The sequence below is a fragment of the Phodopus roborovskii genome, unplaced genomic scaffold, assembly GCF_943737965.1.
Source record: "Phodopus roborovskii unplaced genomic scaffold, PHOROB, whole genome shotgun sequence".
NCBI classification, from domain to species: Eukaryota; Metazoa; Chordata; class Mammalia; order Rodentia; family Cricetidae; genus Phodopus; species Phodopus roborovskii.
In genome coordinates, this window is record NW_026126407.1 from 3,496,820 (window position 1) to 3,516,211 (window position 19,392).

Here is a 19,392-nt window from a genome sequence, read left to right on the forward strand (position 1 = left end):
TTCCAAAACAGCCAGGGCTTGTTAAACAGAGAAACCTTGTTTTGAACCCCACCCCCACCCCCAAAAACAGCTGTAAAGAAAATGTATAGTTCTTATGTTTGATTAACTTTATATTTATAGACTTTCACAGTGCTCACATTTTCCATTCAGATGACTATGCTAACAAGAGATAAATCCAAGGTATGATAGCAGGGGCAAATGAGTCACTGTGAGTTCAAGGCCAGCCTAATCTATAGAGTGAGTTCCAGGACAGCCAGAAACACACAAAAAGACCCTGTCTTTAATTTTTTTTTTTTTTTTTTTTTTTAAGGGACAAATCCAAGACCACAAAGGTAGTTAATCCAATCTGAAATTGGATTCAAAATATATGTTCCCTCTATGGGAGGAAATATAAATACATTTAAGTTCCTCTGTCAAGTATTTTTTTTAAATCCATCCCTAATCAACACAACATCTCCTGATTATAGACAGTGAATAAACTCCATCTTTAAACATTTAAAACAAAGGCAAAATTTTCACTTTTTTTTTTTTTTTTTTTTTTTTTTTTTAAGCCACTACAGCCCTCAAGCCTTGGTGATATAAAAACCAACCACACCACTGGCTGTGTGATAGTGGTGGCGCATCCTTTATTCCCAGCACTTCGGAGGCAGAGGTAGAAGGATCTCCAAGTCTGAGGGTATCCTGATCTACATAGTGAGCTCCAGGCTAGCCAGAGCTACAGGGGGAGAGGGGTGCGCAGAGGGATGGGACACAACATGCCACTAGTGATGTACTGTGTAGCCCTAACTGCTTGGCACAATAGGGTGACCATGAACATCCCAAAAGGTATGTCTAGCTTCACCTACCTTTTCACAAAGTAAGCAAAACTGTGTTCAACCAAGTCTCCTAAGGCTTATGAGCAGTAAGGTTCTATAAAATCCCACATAAGGGAGCTCAGCGGTTAAAAGCACAGACTGCCCTTCCAGAAGACCCAGATTCAATTCTCAGTGCCCACATGGCAGCTCATAACTGTCTGTAACTCCAGTTTCAAGGGACCTGACACTTTCACATAGACATACATACAGCCAAACACAAACACACATGAAATAAAAAATAAATAAATCATTTGTTTTTGAATCCCACATAAGAAGTCAAGAAGTTAAATGGACTGAGTTTAGTCTAAAAAAGATTCTGTAGCAGGGTGTGATAGCCCACACCTGTAATCCCAGCTACTCTTGAGGCTGAGGCAGGAAGAGCTGATGTTTAAGGCCAGCCTAGACTACATAGCAAGTTCAAGTCTAGCCTAGCTTAGTGAGAATTCCATCTCAAAATTAAATATAAAAAGAGAGCTGGGAACCCAATTTAGTGACCAAGCACTTGCCTAAAATGCAAAGACCATAGGTTCAGTGGCCAATTCAATAAAAGAAAAAAAAAAAAGAAAGAAAAAAAAACTAAAGGACTTCATTTTTAAAAGGCAAAAAGAAAAGTTTGCTAGGTGGTAGTAGCACATGCCTTTAATCCAGCACTTGGGAGACAGAGGCAGGAGGATCTCTGAGTTCAAGGCCAGCCTGGTCTAGAGTTCCAGGACAGCCAGAGCTACATAGAGAAACCCTGTCTCGAAAAGCCAAAAATTAAAAATAAACCTGAAAGAACCTTAAAGATTTTCTGCTGGGTTCCTTTTCAATAGATGAAGACAGCTAGGACATGTGTGAGAACTAACAGCTGGCTTATGAACAGAAACACTGAATAACAGCAAAACTCAGGCTTCTGTTTAGAAACCCCAGTTCAGTAACAGGCAAACCTATTAGAAAAAGAAAAAGCACATCTGTCCAGGTACAGTCTACACCTATTACCCCAGCACTCTGGAAGCTGAGGAAGGGAAACCACTTTCAGCTACCTAGTGAGTTCAAGATCAAATAAGACAGAGAAGAGGAAGGGGAAAGTGAAGAGAGGGGAAAGGAAGGGCACCTGTTAAAGCTGCTTATTACACAAACACATAAGGATCTGCAAGAGCAGTACAGTACAGTGGTTATTACAACTGTGTAAAGACTACTGTGTTTAAAAAAAAAAAAATCCTTTTCAAGAAAGCAGCAATCTAGAGGGGAGGAAGCCAAGCCAGTTGTCACAGCTATAGAGGAGGTGATGAGCAACAGGGGAGAGGCAGTGTCTAACAAGGGAAGGAGGAGAAGCAGTTTACAGAGAGAAAACCGAATGCTGCTGGGCCAAAGGAAAGAAAATGTTAAGTTTAAAAGTAAAAAGGAAAATCCTACATTATGTAGAGAGAATGAGATGCCAATTGAGAATCAGCTTCAAGAAATTGCTTTAAAAGATAAATTCCAAAAGAATATACATTATTTCCTCAACATAAAAGGGTATCTATTTTCATGTTCTTAAAACCTTATAAAAATTGCAGATCAGTAGTCAGGGAAGATGCATTTTTTTTAATCCAAAACAGCTTTGAAATTTTTACAGATCTATGTGGCCAATTAGCATGGGATTTATAACACTGAAAATACTAATCTAACTTTTTATACTGTGAACTCTCCACCACATAGTATTTAAAAGACACTCTGATTACTACTCAATATACAGGGATGAACAACATGCTATTACAAATTTTAAAATTAGATTTTATTCAGCCAGGCAAGGGCATGGAGGCACATACCTTTGGGGGGAGGGGGTTATGTATGTCTGCAAAGTTCAAGGCCAGCTTCATTTACAAAATGAGCTCCAGAGCAGACACAGCTATATAGTCAGAGCCTGTCAGGGGGAAAAAATTGAATTTTATTCTGCAAAAAAAAAAAAGTCTAAGTATATTTTTACCTTTATGGTTGGTTCACTTGCCTAGATATTGAAAATAATGTATTTTATTACATTTATTTATGTTTTACTATTTTGGGGCATTTGAGTACCTCAGTGCAATTTGTAGAGGTCACAAAACCTAAAGGGAATCAATTCTCTCCTCTGTCAAGTGGTTCCTGAGGATCAAACTCAGGTCATCAGGCTTGGGGAAATTGCTTTCACCTGCTGAACCAGCTCACTACAAGAAAATAATATTTTAGGACTGAAAAGACAGCTAAGTGGTTAAGACTTCATATGCTCAGCTGAGTAGTGGTGGCATACACCTCTAATCCCAAGCACTTGGGAGACAGAGGCAGGCAGATCTCTTGAGTTCAAAGCTAGCCTGGTCTACAGAATGGAGTTCCAGAACAGCTCAGGCTATACAGAGAAACCCTGTCACTAAATAAATAAATAAATAAATAAATAAATAATAAAGCAACCTAAGAAAGAAAGGGAGAAAGACAGAACGATAACTTTAAATGAACCTACTTATAACAAATCATTTGGGATGATGATATTTAAAAAAAATAAATAAACTCTCAAGGCTGAAGAGATGGTTCAGGTGTTAAGAGCACCCTACTCTGTCTACTCTTCCAAAGGACCCTGGCCCAATTCCTAGCACCCACACAATTCATAGCTGCCTAACTCCAGCTCTGGGGATCCAACACCCTCACACAGACATACATGCAGACAAAACACCAATGCACATAAAATAAAAATAAATAAATCAGCAAGGTGGTGGTGGTGCATGCCTTTAATCCCAGCACTTCGGAGAGAGAGGCAGGCAGATCTCTGTGTTCAGGGCCAGCATGGTCTACAAAGCTACACAGAGAACCCCTATCTCAAAAAACAAAGTAAATAAATAAATCATTTTTAAAACTTTCAAATATCCATGTTTTTTCTTTGTCTCTTTCAGAAATAAAATCCCACAAAATACTGCCAATTGTGGTATCACATACCTTTAATCCCAGTACTCAAGAGGCAGAGACAGCCAGATTTCTGTGAGTTCCAGCCAGCCTGGTCTACAGAGAGAGTTCCAGGACAGCCAGGGCTACACACACAGAAACTCTGTCTCAAAATAAATAAATAAATATGTTTTTTAAAAACAAACAAACAGAAACCAACAATGCACAGAGAACTAGGTGAGGCATGCACAATGGTTTTAATTTCTTCAGAAACAACTAATGAGGGCTGGAGAAAGAGCTCAGCTTTTTAAAAACACTAGCTGTCTACCTAAGGGCCAGGGTCAATTCCCAGCATCCACATGGAAGCTCAGCACCTGCTGAAACTCCAGTGCCAGAGAATCAGGTGCCCTCTTCTGGGCTCTGTCAGCACAAACATGCCAGCAAAATACCCATACACAAAAAAATAGTAATTAAAAAAAAAAAAAAAACAGAGCTATTAAGCCACAGGGTCAATCTATACACTTAAAGTGGGCTAGTTTTAGTTTAAAAGCTTATTTGACACCATAAAACAGACTAAGGAGAAGCAGAATATGTATCTGTTCCATTCAGCTTCTATCTACCTACCTTTGCAAATGTCATTTCTCATAAGGAACAAATTACATCTAAAACTGGCAACATTCACTCATTAGGACATAAATATTACACCTACATACATTATAATCAGGTCTACTGTCCAAATTGCATCAAATTTCTAATCCATTACCCTCAGAGTTCAGTTACCTGTCATCATGGTGGCTAGTAATTCAAACAGCAGAAGCACAACACAACCAACCACGCAATCATAAACTGAGTTGTCATCTTTACACATGTTCATGCTCCTGGTGACTGAAGCAGTTCAACATACACATGTGTTGGCTATAGTAAGAAGCAGCTAGTCCAAGCAGTGTTGGTGCACACCTTTACTCCCAGCACTCAGGAGGCAGACAGAAGTAGGAAGATCTCTGTGAGTTCAAGGCCAGCCTGGTCTACAGAGCAAGTTCTAGGACATCATGGAACATTTCTAGGACATCCAAGACTATTATATAGAGAAACCCTGCCTCGAAAAACAAAATAAAACAAAAAAGAAGCTTGTCATTCACAAGGCCAGTGAAACAACTATAGACATCATGAAAATTTAAAACTTTTAAAAAAAATCATTGAAATAACTAAGATTGTCATATACAAATACCAGTACATACTAGGCATTTTTTTCTATCATTGGTAAAAATGTAACTCTGGCTAAGAATCATGGCACATGCCTTCAATTTTGCATGAGGGATCTCTGTGAATCTGAGGCCATCTGCATATAGAGTTCCAGGGCAGTGAAGACTACACAGTGAGACCCTGTCTCCAAAGAGGGGAAAAAAACAAAACAGTAAACTCTTCAGACCCTGTCTCCAAAGAGGGGGAAAAAACAAAACGGTAAACTCTTCTAATTACACTTGATGGGTTATTAAAACAAATTCTATGAGATACTTACAAAAAGCATTCCCTTAATTCAATATATTTTTTCACACTAAAGTTCATTGGGTCTATTATGTTACTTAATCTCTCTCAGAGAGCCTCAGTTTTTCACAAAGCCATAAATAAATATTAATTAAAAACCTTCAACATTAAGATACACTTGAGTGAGGCTGGAGAGACGGCTCAATAGTTAAGATTGCTTGTAACAGAAACCCAGAGTTTGGTTTCCAGCACCCAAATTGGAAACACATGCCTACCTATAACCTCAGGTTCCACAAATCCAAAGCCCTCTTCTGGCCTCTGAGGGCAATACACATATGTACACATATACACAAATATGTATACACGCAAATAGTCTTTTTAAATCAGGGAAAATTGGGGCAGTAGAGATGGCTCAGTGGTTAAGAGCACTCGCTGTTCTTCCAGAGGTCCTGAGTTCAATGGTAGCTCACAAACCATCCATAATGAGATCTGGCACCCTCTTCTGGACTAAAGGCATACATGCAGGCAGACCAATGCATACATAATAAATAAATAAATCTTTAAAAAAAAAAATATGGGAAAATTGTAAGGTGAATCACTCTCAACCCTTCATTAAGATTACACTTTCAGTTTTGGTTTGTCTAAGCCAGTGGTTCTCAACCTTCCTAATGCTTTAACCTTTTAATATAGTTCCTCATGTGTGGTGACCCCAACCATAATATTATTTTGTTGCTACTTCATAACTCTAATTTTTTTAATGTTATGAATCATAATGTAAACATCTGTGTTTTCCATGGCCTTAAGTGACCCCCTACAAAAGGGAAAAGATCATTTGACCCACAAAGAGCTCTTACTCTCAGGTTGCCAATGGATGGTCTATGCATATTTTAAATCTTTCTCTTCTTTTTTGGTTATATATTTCATTTTATGTGTATGAGTGCTATGTCTGCATTTCTGTGTACCACGTGTTTGCCTGGTGCCAGAGATCAGAAAGGGCATCAGATCCCCTGGAACTGGAGTTACGGATGACAGTTAACTACAATGTGAGCCATTTGAATGGAGGACGCCGAACCCAGGTCCTCTGCTTAGTAGCAGGTACTTTTAACTGAGCCCATATCTCTGGCCCCTTAAGTCCTTTTTTTTAAAGTTCTGCACAACAAGCCTTTTAATATAACACTCTATTTAATGCTCGATTTAAATCCAATGCTCTATAATTCGACCTATTTACACAGTAATAATATTTACTCCATCCACTAGGACAGTTTTTTCAGATACCTCTTGTTCTGGGAGCAGGGTAAATGAACCAACTCCTTGAAGTCTGACAGCTATGGAATTTTATTTTATCTATTAAATTTTATTTTATTTATGTTTTTTATTTGGGGGGATGGGTTGTTTGTTGGAGACAGAATCTCCCTGTAACCTGGAATTTATCTGTACACCAGGCTGGCCTCAAACCTGCCTCCGTCTCCAGTTCTGGGATTTTAAAGCCGCTGCACTCAGCTCTATGTAGGTTCTTAACTCCCTAGGCCTATTCCCCAATCTGTCAGGTCAAAAGGACCTATAAAAATACTTTCTGGTCAAAGACAAACCTTTCTACCTGTCAGCTCCCACAATCAGTTTTGTGCACCCATTTAGCAGAATAGATTGGCTCAATTCTAAACAATTCCCTCCGGGGAAGCCCCTGGCAGAACTGCAGAACACCAAAACAACCATCCTTTAAACCAACCACTATCTACAGTCACACAAAGTTAAACTAGCTCTCAGGGACAAAAGGCTATACATATGGATTACCTCTTCATCAGCCTTAAAATTTCATGTGTGGGAAAACATGGCAAATCAAAAAGGCAGCCTTCCTAAACTACAAAACTTTTCCCTCCAACCCAAGCAGTCTCATTTAAAGTTCTCTTGTGAAGTCAAAAAAGCAAGTCAAAACAACAAAAAACCATAAGCAGAATTAGCGGCACTAGGACCACATCCCAACTATCTAGTTAGTAGCTCAAATCCTGCTGTTTCCCTTTCCTTTAACCCTTCTCCCCTTACTCTGGGAAGAGTCTCACTGAGAAAGCCAAAATTCACATCCTCGGACTTCTAGCAAGCAGGGGCTGGGGGGAGGAGGGGGAGAAGTCAAGGAAGGAAAAAGGGGGAATTATTTCAGAACCACGGTTTTCCATGCAAACAGCAAAGTAAAGGGCATCCTTGTGTCATCAGCCTAAGGGGACGCTGGGGGGGGGGGAGGACACGACATCAAAAAGATGTTCAGTGTGTGTGCCTTTCTGAGTCTCCAGGCAAGCTGACGCCCCGGAGCAGAAAAGTAAGAAAACCTGTGCTTTTCCCTACTCCTGCCCCTAAGAGGCAGAAAATGGGGGGTAGGACAGACTATTCTCCTCCTCCTGGGGGTAGGTACACAAATAGACCAGGGTTCCTTCAGTTATCACCAGTTAGGAGGGTGGCGGGTGTTAATGGAAGAGGGACACCCTAACTAGTATTACCTACCTCCTTTCAAAAAGGGAGGAGTAAAAGAGAACGATTAAATCCAGATGGAGCGCCCCTGAAAGCGCCCCCAGGTCACTCATCCCCCAAGAGCAAGCGGAAGGGCTGGGATAAAGGGGATGGAGGGCTGGACATGGGCAAGGCCCCACCCCCCGGTTTAGGAGGGAAGGCGAGCCCCGGCTCACCGCCGAATCCCCGGGCCGCCCCCTCGTGTCCCCCCTCCCCGGCCCTTGCACGGCCTGCGGAGCCCCCAGCAGCCCGCGAGGCAGCAGATCCTTCCTCCCCTCACCCACCGCGTCCCCACCCCCACCCGCTCCCACCTCCCGTCCGCCGCGGGCCCGTTACCTGCTCGTCGAAGCGGCTGACCACGGCCTGGACCCATTCCACCGGCCTGTGTGCGGCCATGTCCTCCCCGCGACCCGGGGGCGGCAGATGGCCCGGTGGGCCGGCGTCCGGGACCCGCCGGAGGGCGGGCGCTGAGGTGAAGGCAGCGGCGAGCCGAGCAGCTGAGGAGTGCGGGCAGCTAGCGTTCCCACGGGGGTGGGGACGGGGGCCCGCGCGGCCCGCCGGGAGGGGGACAGGGGAAGGGGGCGTTGGCGAGGAGGCTGGGGGAAGGGGTGGGGAGGGGAGCCCGGGGAGGGGAGGGCGCCTGTGGGTGGCTGTCCCCACTAGCGCCGTCTCCCCTCAGCCATCACGGTCCGAGACGCCGCCATGACACCCCACCGGAAGTGGGATCCTTTCCACGGCTCGGGGAGAGGGAGAGCGAGCAAGCTCGAGATTGAGAGCGCGGCTGGGAAACGGGAGGGGGAAGCGAGAGGGAAAGGGGCCTGCCGCGCATGCGCCCGCTACGGCCGGTTTCATTAATGAAAAAGAGAGTCCTGGAGGTGACGTCACCTAACTCCTCCGGGCCCAGAGGCGCGCGTCCCTCACCGCCGCCGGTCTCCCCACCTAGCCCGACGCGGTGCTCCGGCCCGAGAGTCTAAGCCGATTCCGGAGCGTCGGCTGGCATCGCCACCGCCGCCCCGGTCAGCCCTTCCCCCGCCGGCCTCCGGACTTGGATTGCTCCCGGGGCTGGAAGTTAGGGTGTCCCGAGGCTAGGCTTTCACTCCGCGCGCTGATCTCCGTCGCTGATCTCTTGGGAAGGCTGTGTTCAGTCTCTCTGCTTTCAGCGCTGAAAAATTTAAGGCACACACCACCACGCAGTCGATGGGGCTTCTGAAAGCTGCTGGAAAATGGGAGGCCGAGAGAGATTCCGTGATTTTTTTTCTTTTAAGGTCACTTAAATTCCAAAGCAAGACCCAGTGGCGATGCAGGTTCCCTCAGAGGTTCTACAATCCCCAACCTGAAATTTCTCTACTAAACTGATAGGTACCAAGTTAATAAAACTTTTGCACGGCTGATAATATAGAGTTGAAGACGAATTCATTGTAAAAGCCTTTAAAGGGCTTAAGGAACATTCGTCGTCTCGTTTCAGTCCTTTCAGCAAACCTTTCTAGTAGGGCTCACTAGCCATACCTAACTAATGAATAGGGCACCGGAAGTTCCAGGATATACCTCAAGATCAGAGCTGATAAATACCAGAATGGTTTGGCTCTAAGGACAATCGGCCTCTCCAGAAACAGGGGCCGTCCCAATGCCCCCAGTACCACAGTTTGGAGAACTTATGTGGAATTGACTGTATACTCTTACAAAAGAGGGTACTTTGAAAAGGTAGTTTGCTCCAGATTAGCCCGTTCTACAACAGGGAATTCCAGACCAACCAGGGCTACACAGTGAAACTCTACAATGGGGGTAGGGGGTTGTTAGTGGGGGTGCTCAATATCTGACATTGAATTTTGTAATGAGTTTTTTTCAATGCACTTTGCTTAGGTCACTTCACAGGGTGCAGAGGTGCTTGCCTTTATTAAAGGGAGGTGAATCTTCACAAGTTCCAAGCCAACCAGAGCACCTAGCCTCAAAAACAAACAAAAGTGTGCATATACTCGGAGCACACGCTGCAGTAATCAACCGTTAGCCACACAGAAAAGATATCAACTGAGTGATAAGATGAAACAAAACCACAATTTTCATTTCACCACAGAAAATCCACAAAGCCCATATACAAGGTGATATATCCGTAAAAAGTCTGGGTAGGTTGGTGATCTTCAAAATGCATATTAAATTAATGTTTCATTCTACAAAAACAAAAGGCAGAAATTGGCCGTTTCTATGATCCCTCTTGAAAGATGCAACATGGATGCTAATTTCTTTAGATGATGTCAGAAATTATGACAGTGCTGAAAAGAAATGGATGAATATTAAATAGCCTCTGTACTTTCTCCATCTTGGACCCCTGATAAAGCTCTTAATCATTGCCCCAAATACTATGCCAACATGTCTACTTCACTGCTAAACATCCAGCCCCACACCTCCCTTTCCTTTTCTCGCCCTGCCTCTGAAAACCCATGGTTATCTCCTCATCTTTGAAACTCTCAGATATGGCTGAGCCCTAGGTTCCCTTCCCTCTATTGACTTTCCATCGCTAAATGTTCTCTGTCTCCTTCCTCTCCTCCTCTGGTTTCTTCCCTGATTGTCTCTATTCCTCTGTAACTTTAAGTGCTGGCTTTTTGCTCTTCTTTCTTTACTCTGACTCCAGCCAGTGGGTCATTAATCCATCTTGCTATGCATGTGTACAAAGTGCTCTTTCCTCCCGTGTACACCAAGCATCATTGATGACGGAGGCCTAGCCTTCACCCAACCCCAAGCCTCTCATTGCAGATGGAGGTCTAGATTCACCCAGCCTCCTCTCTAATGAACTCAGTTCTTTAAACCAATATCATATATCTATCAGCCTGTTCTACACTATAATCTTTGTTAAGCAATAGTAGTACAATAGGGAGTCTACACCAAATCCCTAGAGAAAGTGATGCATAGACTGGTTAACTAAGAAGCATCCCTACCTAACCCTACCCATGATGTCACTCAACTCCAGACAAGTACTACCATGCAAGAATGTTGACCCCATGTTGCTAAAACTTCCAACTAGTCAAGAGGAGCTGAAAATTCAAACTCACCTATAGATTCCTCTAATTTTTACATTGTGGCAGCCAATTCACATTTTTCAACGCTGTACAGCCAAAGTAAGTTGTATGTCTGGATTTAGCTTATGGAAACCAAGTGGACTAGCTGTATGTAATCTAGGGGGAAGTCATGTTCTTCTGAGCAGAGTAGAATTTGGGTTATATCCTAACTTCCCCTATTCTGCACTGTCAAAGATAGGTAGTATTAGGGATCATGTAAGTGTTCAGTATAATTTTAAATGTATTTCCCTCATTCATCCTCCCCACTAGATTAAAAAAATTGCCAATTATTTTTTTCAAGAGTCTCTAATTTTTGTCTGTATGAGTATTTTGCCTTCATGTATAACTATCATGTGTATGCAGTGCCTGTGAGAGGCAGAAGAGAGCATCAGGTCCCCTGGAACTGGAGTTAACAGACAACTGTAATGCAGCATGTGAATGCTGGGAATCAAACCAGAGCCCTCTGGAAGAGCCACCAGCACTCTTAACCACTGAACCATCACCTGTCCAGTCCCCTCAAAGATCTTGTTCAAAATCCCAAGGTATTTCCTCTATTCTGCCCACTCCACATCTCCACTGGCACACCTCCCCCACTCACTTCCCCTGTACAACAAAGAACCCCGGCTCCTCTCCACTAAGACACTTGTTTCCTAGCTTCTGGGAGGGTTAGAGGCCAGTAGCCCTCCTCAGAATCCCACTCCAGCCAGAACTGTTCTCTGCTGAGAGGAGCTTTCTCATGCCATGTTACAGCACTTCCGGGGGATCTTTCCAGACTAGATGTGGGTTCGGGGTGGGACCACTCTGTAGGTCCTCTGGTCTCCAGAGCTCCCTGATAGGAGCAGCTCCCAAGAAATTCATTGGCTGAAGCTTTTGCTATAACCACATTTAATTCAGCTATATTTCTCCTCAATCTTACTCCCTCCATTACAGCATGATGCTGACCCCAAGGACACTAAGTCCCATGAGAGGAGTCTGAAACAGTAAAGCTGCATTGCCCTGTGACCAGCTGTCAGTAAGGACCCCAGAACCTTGCAGGCCTTAACATGCACAGACACACATGCATACAAATAAATTAAAATAACCTTTTCTGGAAGGCTGGAATATAATATAATACTAATGGGAAAATGCACCAGTAGATGCAATCCAACAGACTTTTTTTTTTTTTTTTTTAATGTGAGGGACAGGGTAATTTAAAGACAAGAATGGGGCACATACCTGTAACCCTATTCTTGGAAGATTAAGGTGGGACACTGACAAGTTCAAGACCAACCTGAAGTAGTGAGACCCTGTCCAAGAACACTAACACATACAGATGAAGTTGTATAACTATGGATGTGGTAAATCTATACCATGGAAAAGGACAACCAAAGTCTTAGAGCGATTAATTACCAAAGGCTGAGGATGAAAGTCAAAGTGTCATCTCAGCAGCTTGATAGAAGATATAGAAAGCAGAGTACAAGACCAGGGCTTAATTACAAGAGCAATGGAGCTCCAATATGATTCTTAGCACTAGCAAGTAAGCTAGGCCAAGGCCTGGGCTAGCAGTTGGGGAAGTGAGACTCTGACACTTGTGTCAGGGCATCTCTTTCCATGCATCTAAAAACTTTAAAAACCCCATCACCTCAAGTGCTCTGGATTTATAGAACTGTCCCTGATGTCTGCATTAAAGGCTAGTGCCTCATCAGCTCTCATCCATAGTTTATCCATCTTGCAAGACAAAACAAGCTCTTCTCAGGATCTACCAATACCTTTTCACCTGCACCAGACTAAAGTCAAGCCACAAAATAGCCCCACCAAGGAAATGTTAGAACCACTAATGGAAAAAAGCAATGTGTATATTGAAGGAGATAAAGCCAACCGGTGTGTGTATGTGTGTGTGTGTGTGTAAGCAATGTGTATATTGAAGGAGATAAAGCCAACCGGGGTGTGTGTGTGTGTGTGTGTGTGTGTAAGCTGGGAGAGCCTAGAATTAGGTCCCCAGATTGCTTTGTGAAAGGGGAGAGGAAGAGAAAACTTCCTACTAAACAAAGTAGAGTTTATTGATATAAGTACATTCCTGTACTGTAGTATCTACATCCTGCCAGGCCCCCAGGAAATGGTGCTAACGTGTTACTAACATGGTTCTAGGAAACTTAGAGAAAGCAATGCCTGTCCTGGACAAAGAAGAAAAATCAGAGCTGTCTGACAAACAACAGAATAAGAGAACTGAATGCAGGGAAGCATGCACCTGTATTACCCCACTCAGGTGCCGTGCCCAGGCAGGAGGATAATGAGCTGCAGGTCAGCCTTGAAAGCATCGTGAGTATGAGACTAGCTTGTACTACATACAAGACTCAAAAACAAAACAAACAAAAAAGACTCAGAGAAGCAGGATGCTATAGTAGATAAACAATACTAGTGTAGATAGATATACAATGTACTTCCCCAGCCTTCTATCATAAGCTGGTGAGAGGGGTGTTCACTACTGAGAAGTTTGCAATGGTTCTCTGTGGACCAGGTCTGCTGATAGACAACATTGTAGAGTTAGGAGTAGTAGGCTTGATATATTTCTAGAATAAGTAGCGTTGTTTTAGATGTTAAGATTAGAATGGGCTTGCCCCTAGAAAGTTGTGAACATAGTTACTAGAACAATAGAAGAAATATAGGTGGGCAACCAATCAAGTTCAGTACATAATTTTTAAAACCCAAGAATAAAAGAGGAAGAATCAGAAAAGCTGCTTCCAGTGAATAGTCCTTCACCCTATTTATTTATTTATTTATTTATTTATTTATTTATTTATTTCCTGGCTGCCCTGTAAACCAGGCTGGTCTCAAACTTAAGAGATCTACCTGCCTCTGCCTCCCAAGTGTTGTGATTACTCCAAGCCAATTTCCAGAACTCAAGGATTTAAGAAGACTGGATTCCAAGCAAGACAGTGAAACAAAGAGCCCTCTGGTCCTTGCTGAATGTAGCAGAGTGAACACATTTAGTTGCTAGTAGAATCACCAAATCTGTCCCTTGGCCTATGGGAAAAAAGCTGTCATAGCAGGAAAGATCAAGTGGAGACTCTGTACCAGTTCTGTCCATCCCAACCAAACACATACATTTTTGAACCTAGCCTGTTGCTGGGAATGATGGTATGGGCCTGTAATCCAAGTACTCAGGAGATGGAGGTAAAAGGATCAGAAATTCAGGGTCATCCTTGGTTACACGGTAAATCTGAAGCCAACCCATGGTATAAGAAACCTTGTCTCAAAACAAAACAAACCACATGGCTATCCTGAGGGAATGGCAAACATAAGAACAGTAGAGACTCCTTCCTACTCACGACACTGATCACTACTAACGCCACCAGGCACCCAACGTGCCAGAAATGGCATGCAGCTTTTGTCATTTGCTTTTCTTACTCCTTCACCTCAAGGTGAAACTAAAAGAAGCCCGGGCTCTCATCTTCCCTCGAGTGGTGATACTGACCCTGGACCATCCACCTCTGGAGGAGGCCAGGTTATGTAGAACAAGGAAACCCTCCTTCTGTTAAGCATCCAGATTCAGAGTTGTAGAAGCCATCACTACACCAGTGGGTGCTATGACTTGCAAAGATTGAGAGGCCTAAATGTCTGCAGAAGGATGAACTCGGGGATGGAAGGTGAAATGACTTTGAGAAGAATTACTGTGGATTCTGACCTGGAAAATACACACTAGAATTTGGAGTTGGGAGTTATTTAGTTGTTTTGGGTTTTGCTGTTCATTTTGGTTTTTGGTAGTAGGTGTGCTAAGCATACCCACCACCACCGAGTCCTTCTTACCCCCAGTTGCTAGGTTCCTTGGGTGCAAAGCTGCACAGCTGTGGCCAAGGGTCTATTGGATTATGTACTGTAAGTACTTAGGTAACTGTCATTAGCACTGCTTTCACAAGACCCTGGGAGAGCATTGTGTTGAGTCAAGCATGGGACTCAGGCAGCTGAAACCGGGCTGACAGATGTCTGAGGTCAACCTGGGCTACATGGTGAGTTCCAGATTAGATGTGGCTGCAAAGTAAGACCTTGTCAAAACAAAATCCAACCACCACCACCACCATGGGGAAGGGGTACAAAGAGAAATGAGAGACACAGACAGACTGACTCTATTACCTGCACTCCTTTGATCTAGGCCTAAAATAACTCCCCTCTTTGTGCCTGTTCCTTATATCACACCTTCCTCCCTTAACTAGACCCCAGGCCTTCCTCCCCTGACCCTTTGGCACATAGTCATCTTGTCCTCATCTTAGTCTTGCTAAGCTTCTAGCTCTACATATATCAAACCACAGGCATGCCATAATAATTTTGATTGATTAACCAAAGGGGAGCAGCTGGAAGCAATTAGTGGCAGGCTAATTGTTATCATTGCCTAGGTAACAAAAGCTACTATGCAGACTCATGCCTATGTAGTGTCCCGATCTAGACATTAAAATCTGGAGTTATAAACATGAGAGAAAAATGTGTTCCTTGGATACCTAGTGGCTGGGGGTGGAGGGGTGTTTTCTCTTCTGACTTTAGGGATATAGTTCCCTTCAGAGAACTTCAATTCTGTCATTCATTCATGTCTTCATCTGTGAGCACCTTTGCAGCTACACGGGATATACTGTGGTTGAATCTTGTTTTAATTCAAGAGGTGAGGCCTTGTTCTGTTTCCCAGGCAGGTCTCAGGCACTGGACTCGAATGGCTCATCTGCCTCTGCTTTCCGTGTGGGTTTCTCGGCTTTACAATAGTGCCTCAAACACCTCCCAAACCTCCCAAAAGTCCACATGGTAGAGGATTGTCTCCAGGCAGTGCTACAGGGATGCCGCAGAGCCTTTAAGAGGTGGGGCCCCAAAAGGAGGTCTGTGGTGGCCGATTGCTGTAACTATATAAAGGTATGTAACATTTGTTCGTGCTGCATTTGTTTAATGATGTAAAGATGTATTGCTTTGCCTGCCTAAGGCACCTGATTGGTCTAATAAAAAGCTGAACGGCCAATAGATAGGCAGTAGAGGGATAGGCAGGGCTGGTGGACTAAGAACAAGTAGGAGTAGAATAAGTGGGAAAAGAGAGAGAACTAGGGAGAGAGAGACATCTGAGATCAGACAGACAGACACATACTAAGCAAGGAAGTAGGACATACAAAATGAAAGGAAGGTAAAAAGCCCCAAGGCAAAATGTAGATGAAGAGAAACAGGTCAAAATAAGTTATAAGAGCTAGTGGGACAAGTATAAGATGAGGCTGAGCATTCGTAATTAATAAGAAGTCTCTGTGTCATGATTTGGGAGCCTGCTACAGAGGTCTTCAGGTCACGGGGCATGCACTAGGACAACGCAGGACTCCAGCTCTCTCCTGCCTCTATTTCCATGTTGGTAAAGGGAGCAGCTTTGCTCCTAGCCCATCTACAAAAGATGACTGTTACCAAAGTCAAAACCACGGCTATATCCCAGCTTGGGTCTCAGAAAAGCTAACATTTTTAACCATCTTCAGGAGCTAAAGACACAGGTTTATCTTTGGCACCACCTATGCAACTGCAAATGCATACATCATTTTGTAATGTTGAGCATCTGCAGTTTACCTAAAGAGAATAGGAACACATGGAAAAGGATGTTGGAGGTCACAGCATGGGTGGGGAGTCTGGGATACTCATCCCAGGAAACAAGCTGGAAGCAGTGGAGCTGAGTCAACAGGAAGCCCTGTCTTAAGTGGTGACTTACAGGAACATCACCCATAGTCATGGCCACTGCCAGTCTGTTCCATACCATCTGCTGTGGACACCCCCTGGGATCTCCTCTGTCTTTGCTCTATCAGCCTCTAAGCATCTTTCTGACTGCAGCATCCCATGAGCTAAGCCAGGAAGCAGAGGCAGGAATGTTCAGCCTTCACGAACTTCAATAAGCAGGGACTCTCCCATCAAAACTCTAAAAGTGGAGCTCTCCCTAAATAGGAAGGAAATGTGGTGGGTTTTGACTTGGGTTTTTTGTTTTGTTTTTCCTTTGTTTTGTTTGTTTGGTTGGTTCTTCAAGACAGGGTTTCCCTGTGTAGCCCTCCCTGGCTGTTCTGAATTCACTCTGTAGACCAGGCTCACAGAGATCTGCTCACCTCTGCCTCCTAAATGCTTGGAGTAAAGGTGTGCACCACCACTGCCTGGATGAGAGTTAGTATTATATACTCCCTGGCCTCCCCAAAATGACAGGCACCTGTATAAAAGATTGAATTTTCTATTCTAGTTTAATCTAAAAACATGGTAGACTTTTGAAGAATATGTTAAAGATCCAGCCAGCTATTTGTTTTCTATCACCCATTGAGGCGGGCTGTATAGGGCATGGTGAATTAAGTACAAGGCCTGAACTTAGAACAGATCTGGTTTGAAGCACAGAGTTACTATCAGCAAAATGAAGCAAGGACCTAACATGGGTTACTAAACTGTTTTCACCTTCAACCTTTTCTTTGCAAAATAAGAATAATGCCTTTAAAAAAAAATCAGTGGAGCCGAGTGAAGAATGGTGCACACCTCTAATCCCAACTTCTTAGAAGCCTGACACAGGAGAATGGCTTGAACCCAGGTCATCCTGAACAGCATAGTGAAGCAGAAAGAATTGGTAGTGTAAGCCTGTAGTTGTATCACTTGGAAGACTGGATTACAAGCTCAAGACTGGCCTAGGAAGGAATAAGTAAGTGAAACCAGGCATGGAGATATATGACTGTCCCTAGCACTCAGGAGGATGGGGAGTCCAAAGTTTGGATACATAGTTTTGTTTTAAGTTTGTTTCTATGTTATATAAATAGGTACTTTGACTACATGTATGTCTGTGCACCACATCTGTGCAGCTGCGCAATGCCGATGGAGACCAGAAGAGGTTGTCAGATCCTTGGCTCTGGAGTTATAGATAGATGACCCTGAGCTGCTGTATGGGTGACAGAACTGAATTCAGGTCCTCTGCAGAGGCAGCAAACTCTCAGCCACTGAGCCACCTCCGAAGCCCCAGCTACACAGCAAGTTTGAGGCCAGCCAGCATACTTAAGGCCCTGTCTCAAAGGGGTTGGGGGACTGGATGTGGTGGCAGAAGCGGAGGCGAGCAAATCTCTGTGAGTTTGAAGCCACCTTGCTTCTAAATAGTGAGAGATTTTATAAAAGAAAGAAGAGGCACAGTCCGTCTCCCCTCTGTTCCTAAGACTTGAACCTTGTCCTGCCCACCCCTGAATGCTGCTCCCAGCACCTGTTGAAGTATTTGCACACATCAAGTGCTGCTCTGGACCCTTCAGCATCCTCATCCTCATCCCCTGCCTTCTCCAGACTTATGTTCTTTGTGACCATAGCCTGTTCTTTTCAAGGTTGTATCTACAGCTTCAGGGGATCCAAGTGCCTCAGGCCTCACCTCCTCAGACTCCTGACTCAGGCACACATACCCATACAGACACATAAGTAAAAATAAGCCTTAAGTAAGGAGGAATAAAATAGCTACCTCATAGCTGTGTTATGGGTAGTAAATCAGATAACTTCTGTTTTCATGATAATAAGTATCAAGTGGTTCATGGTGAAGAAGCAGCTCTTAACACATGGAAGTTTCTCCTGTACTCATCTGGCTAAGATCCTTTTAGCAGTAGGAAGCCATATTTGTGGAAGATGCTAGTGTTATTGTAATATAAACCTCTGTGTGTTTATTTGGGACTAAACAGCTGCAGGACCAGGCAGGACAAAAACTTCCACCTACTATTGTTTATTTTTACTTCATGTGCATTGGTGTTTTGCCTGCATGTTTGTCAGTGTGAGCATGTTGGATCCCTTAGAACTGAAGTTACAGACTGTTGTGAGCTTCCATATGCATGCTGGGAATTGAACCTGGATCCTCTGTAAGAGAAGCAGGTGATTTTAAACACTGGACCATCTCTCCAGCCACTGTTTCTTTGCTTTAAATATTATTTTGTGCTAGGTGTGGTGGAATACCTCTTTAATCCCACCTCTCCAGAGTCAGAATCAGGAGAATATAAATTCAAGGCCAACCTTGTCTAATGTTAAGAGCGAGGCCAGCCAGGACTATGTAGTGAGACTGCCCCCCCTCCCAATTTTTTTATTCTTTGAAAAATTAATGTATCTTGATCATATCCATCTATCTTCCCAGTCCCCCCTGCCCACAGGCCTCCCAATGTGAGCCATTCCCACTTCCATGCCCTCTTCCTCCTCTTTATAACCCACTAAGTCCAATTAGTTCTATGGGGCAGCTGTTTCTCAAGTAAATGGATCATCTTTGGCTCAAACTTCACTCCTATGTAATAGTACCAAATGTTAAGAGCCAGTTCACGATCCTAGGATATTTCTTAGCAAAGTTCTCTCAGGTCTGATAGCTGTATTTTAGAACTAAATATGGAGAGTAGTTTAAAGCAGTGGGAACTTGGAAAACTGAGGATATAGGTTTCTCTAGTCCTTGTGGACAAATTGTACAGGTTCAATAATCTGAGCCCAGATAAGTTTCCTAGAGAGAACTATCTCCATGTTTAATTATTCCCTTCATTTAACTTACCTTCCTTGAAGGCATGAAGCTATTTTTAACATATTGAATTATTATTAAACACAGGGACTACAGACGCAGCTCAGTTGATAGAATGCTTGCTTAACATGAACAAGGGCCTGAATCTGAATCCAATCCCCAGCCC

At 43.6% G+C, this 19,392-nt stretch overlaps 1 protein-coding gene across 7 annotated transcripts in view; it reads right to left on the reverse strand.

Annotated features, from left to right (window-relative positions):
* The window catches only part of Nf1 (neurofibromin 1), a 234,785-nt gene extending 226,291 nt beyond the window's left edge, over positions 1-8,494 (reverse strand). For 3 of the 7 annotated variants that reach the window (XM_051179829.1, XM_051179828.1, XM_051179827.1), the window contains exon 1: positions 8,046-8,492. In XM_051179829.1, coding sequence (XP_051035786.1) covers positions 8,046-8,105 — 60 coding nt within the window. In that variant the 5' untranslated portion in view covers positions 8,106-8,492. Of the gene's footprint in view, positions 1-8,045 lie in introns of all 7 variants that reach the window. The other 4 variants (XM_051179831.1, XM_051179830.1, XR_007834242.1 and 1 more) reach the window with 3 other exon arrangements.
* Between the last annotated feature and the right edge of the window lie 10,898 nt (positions 8,495-19,392).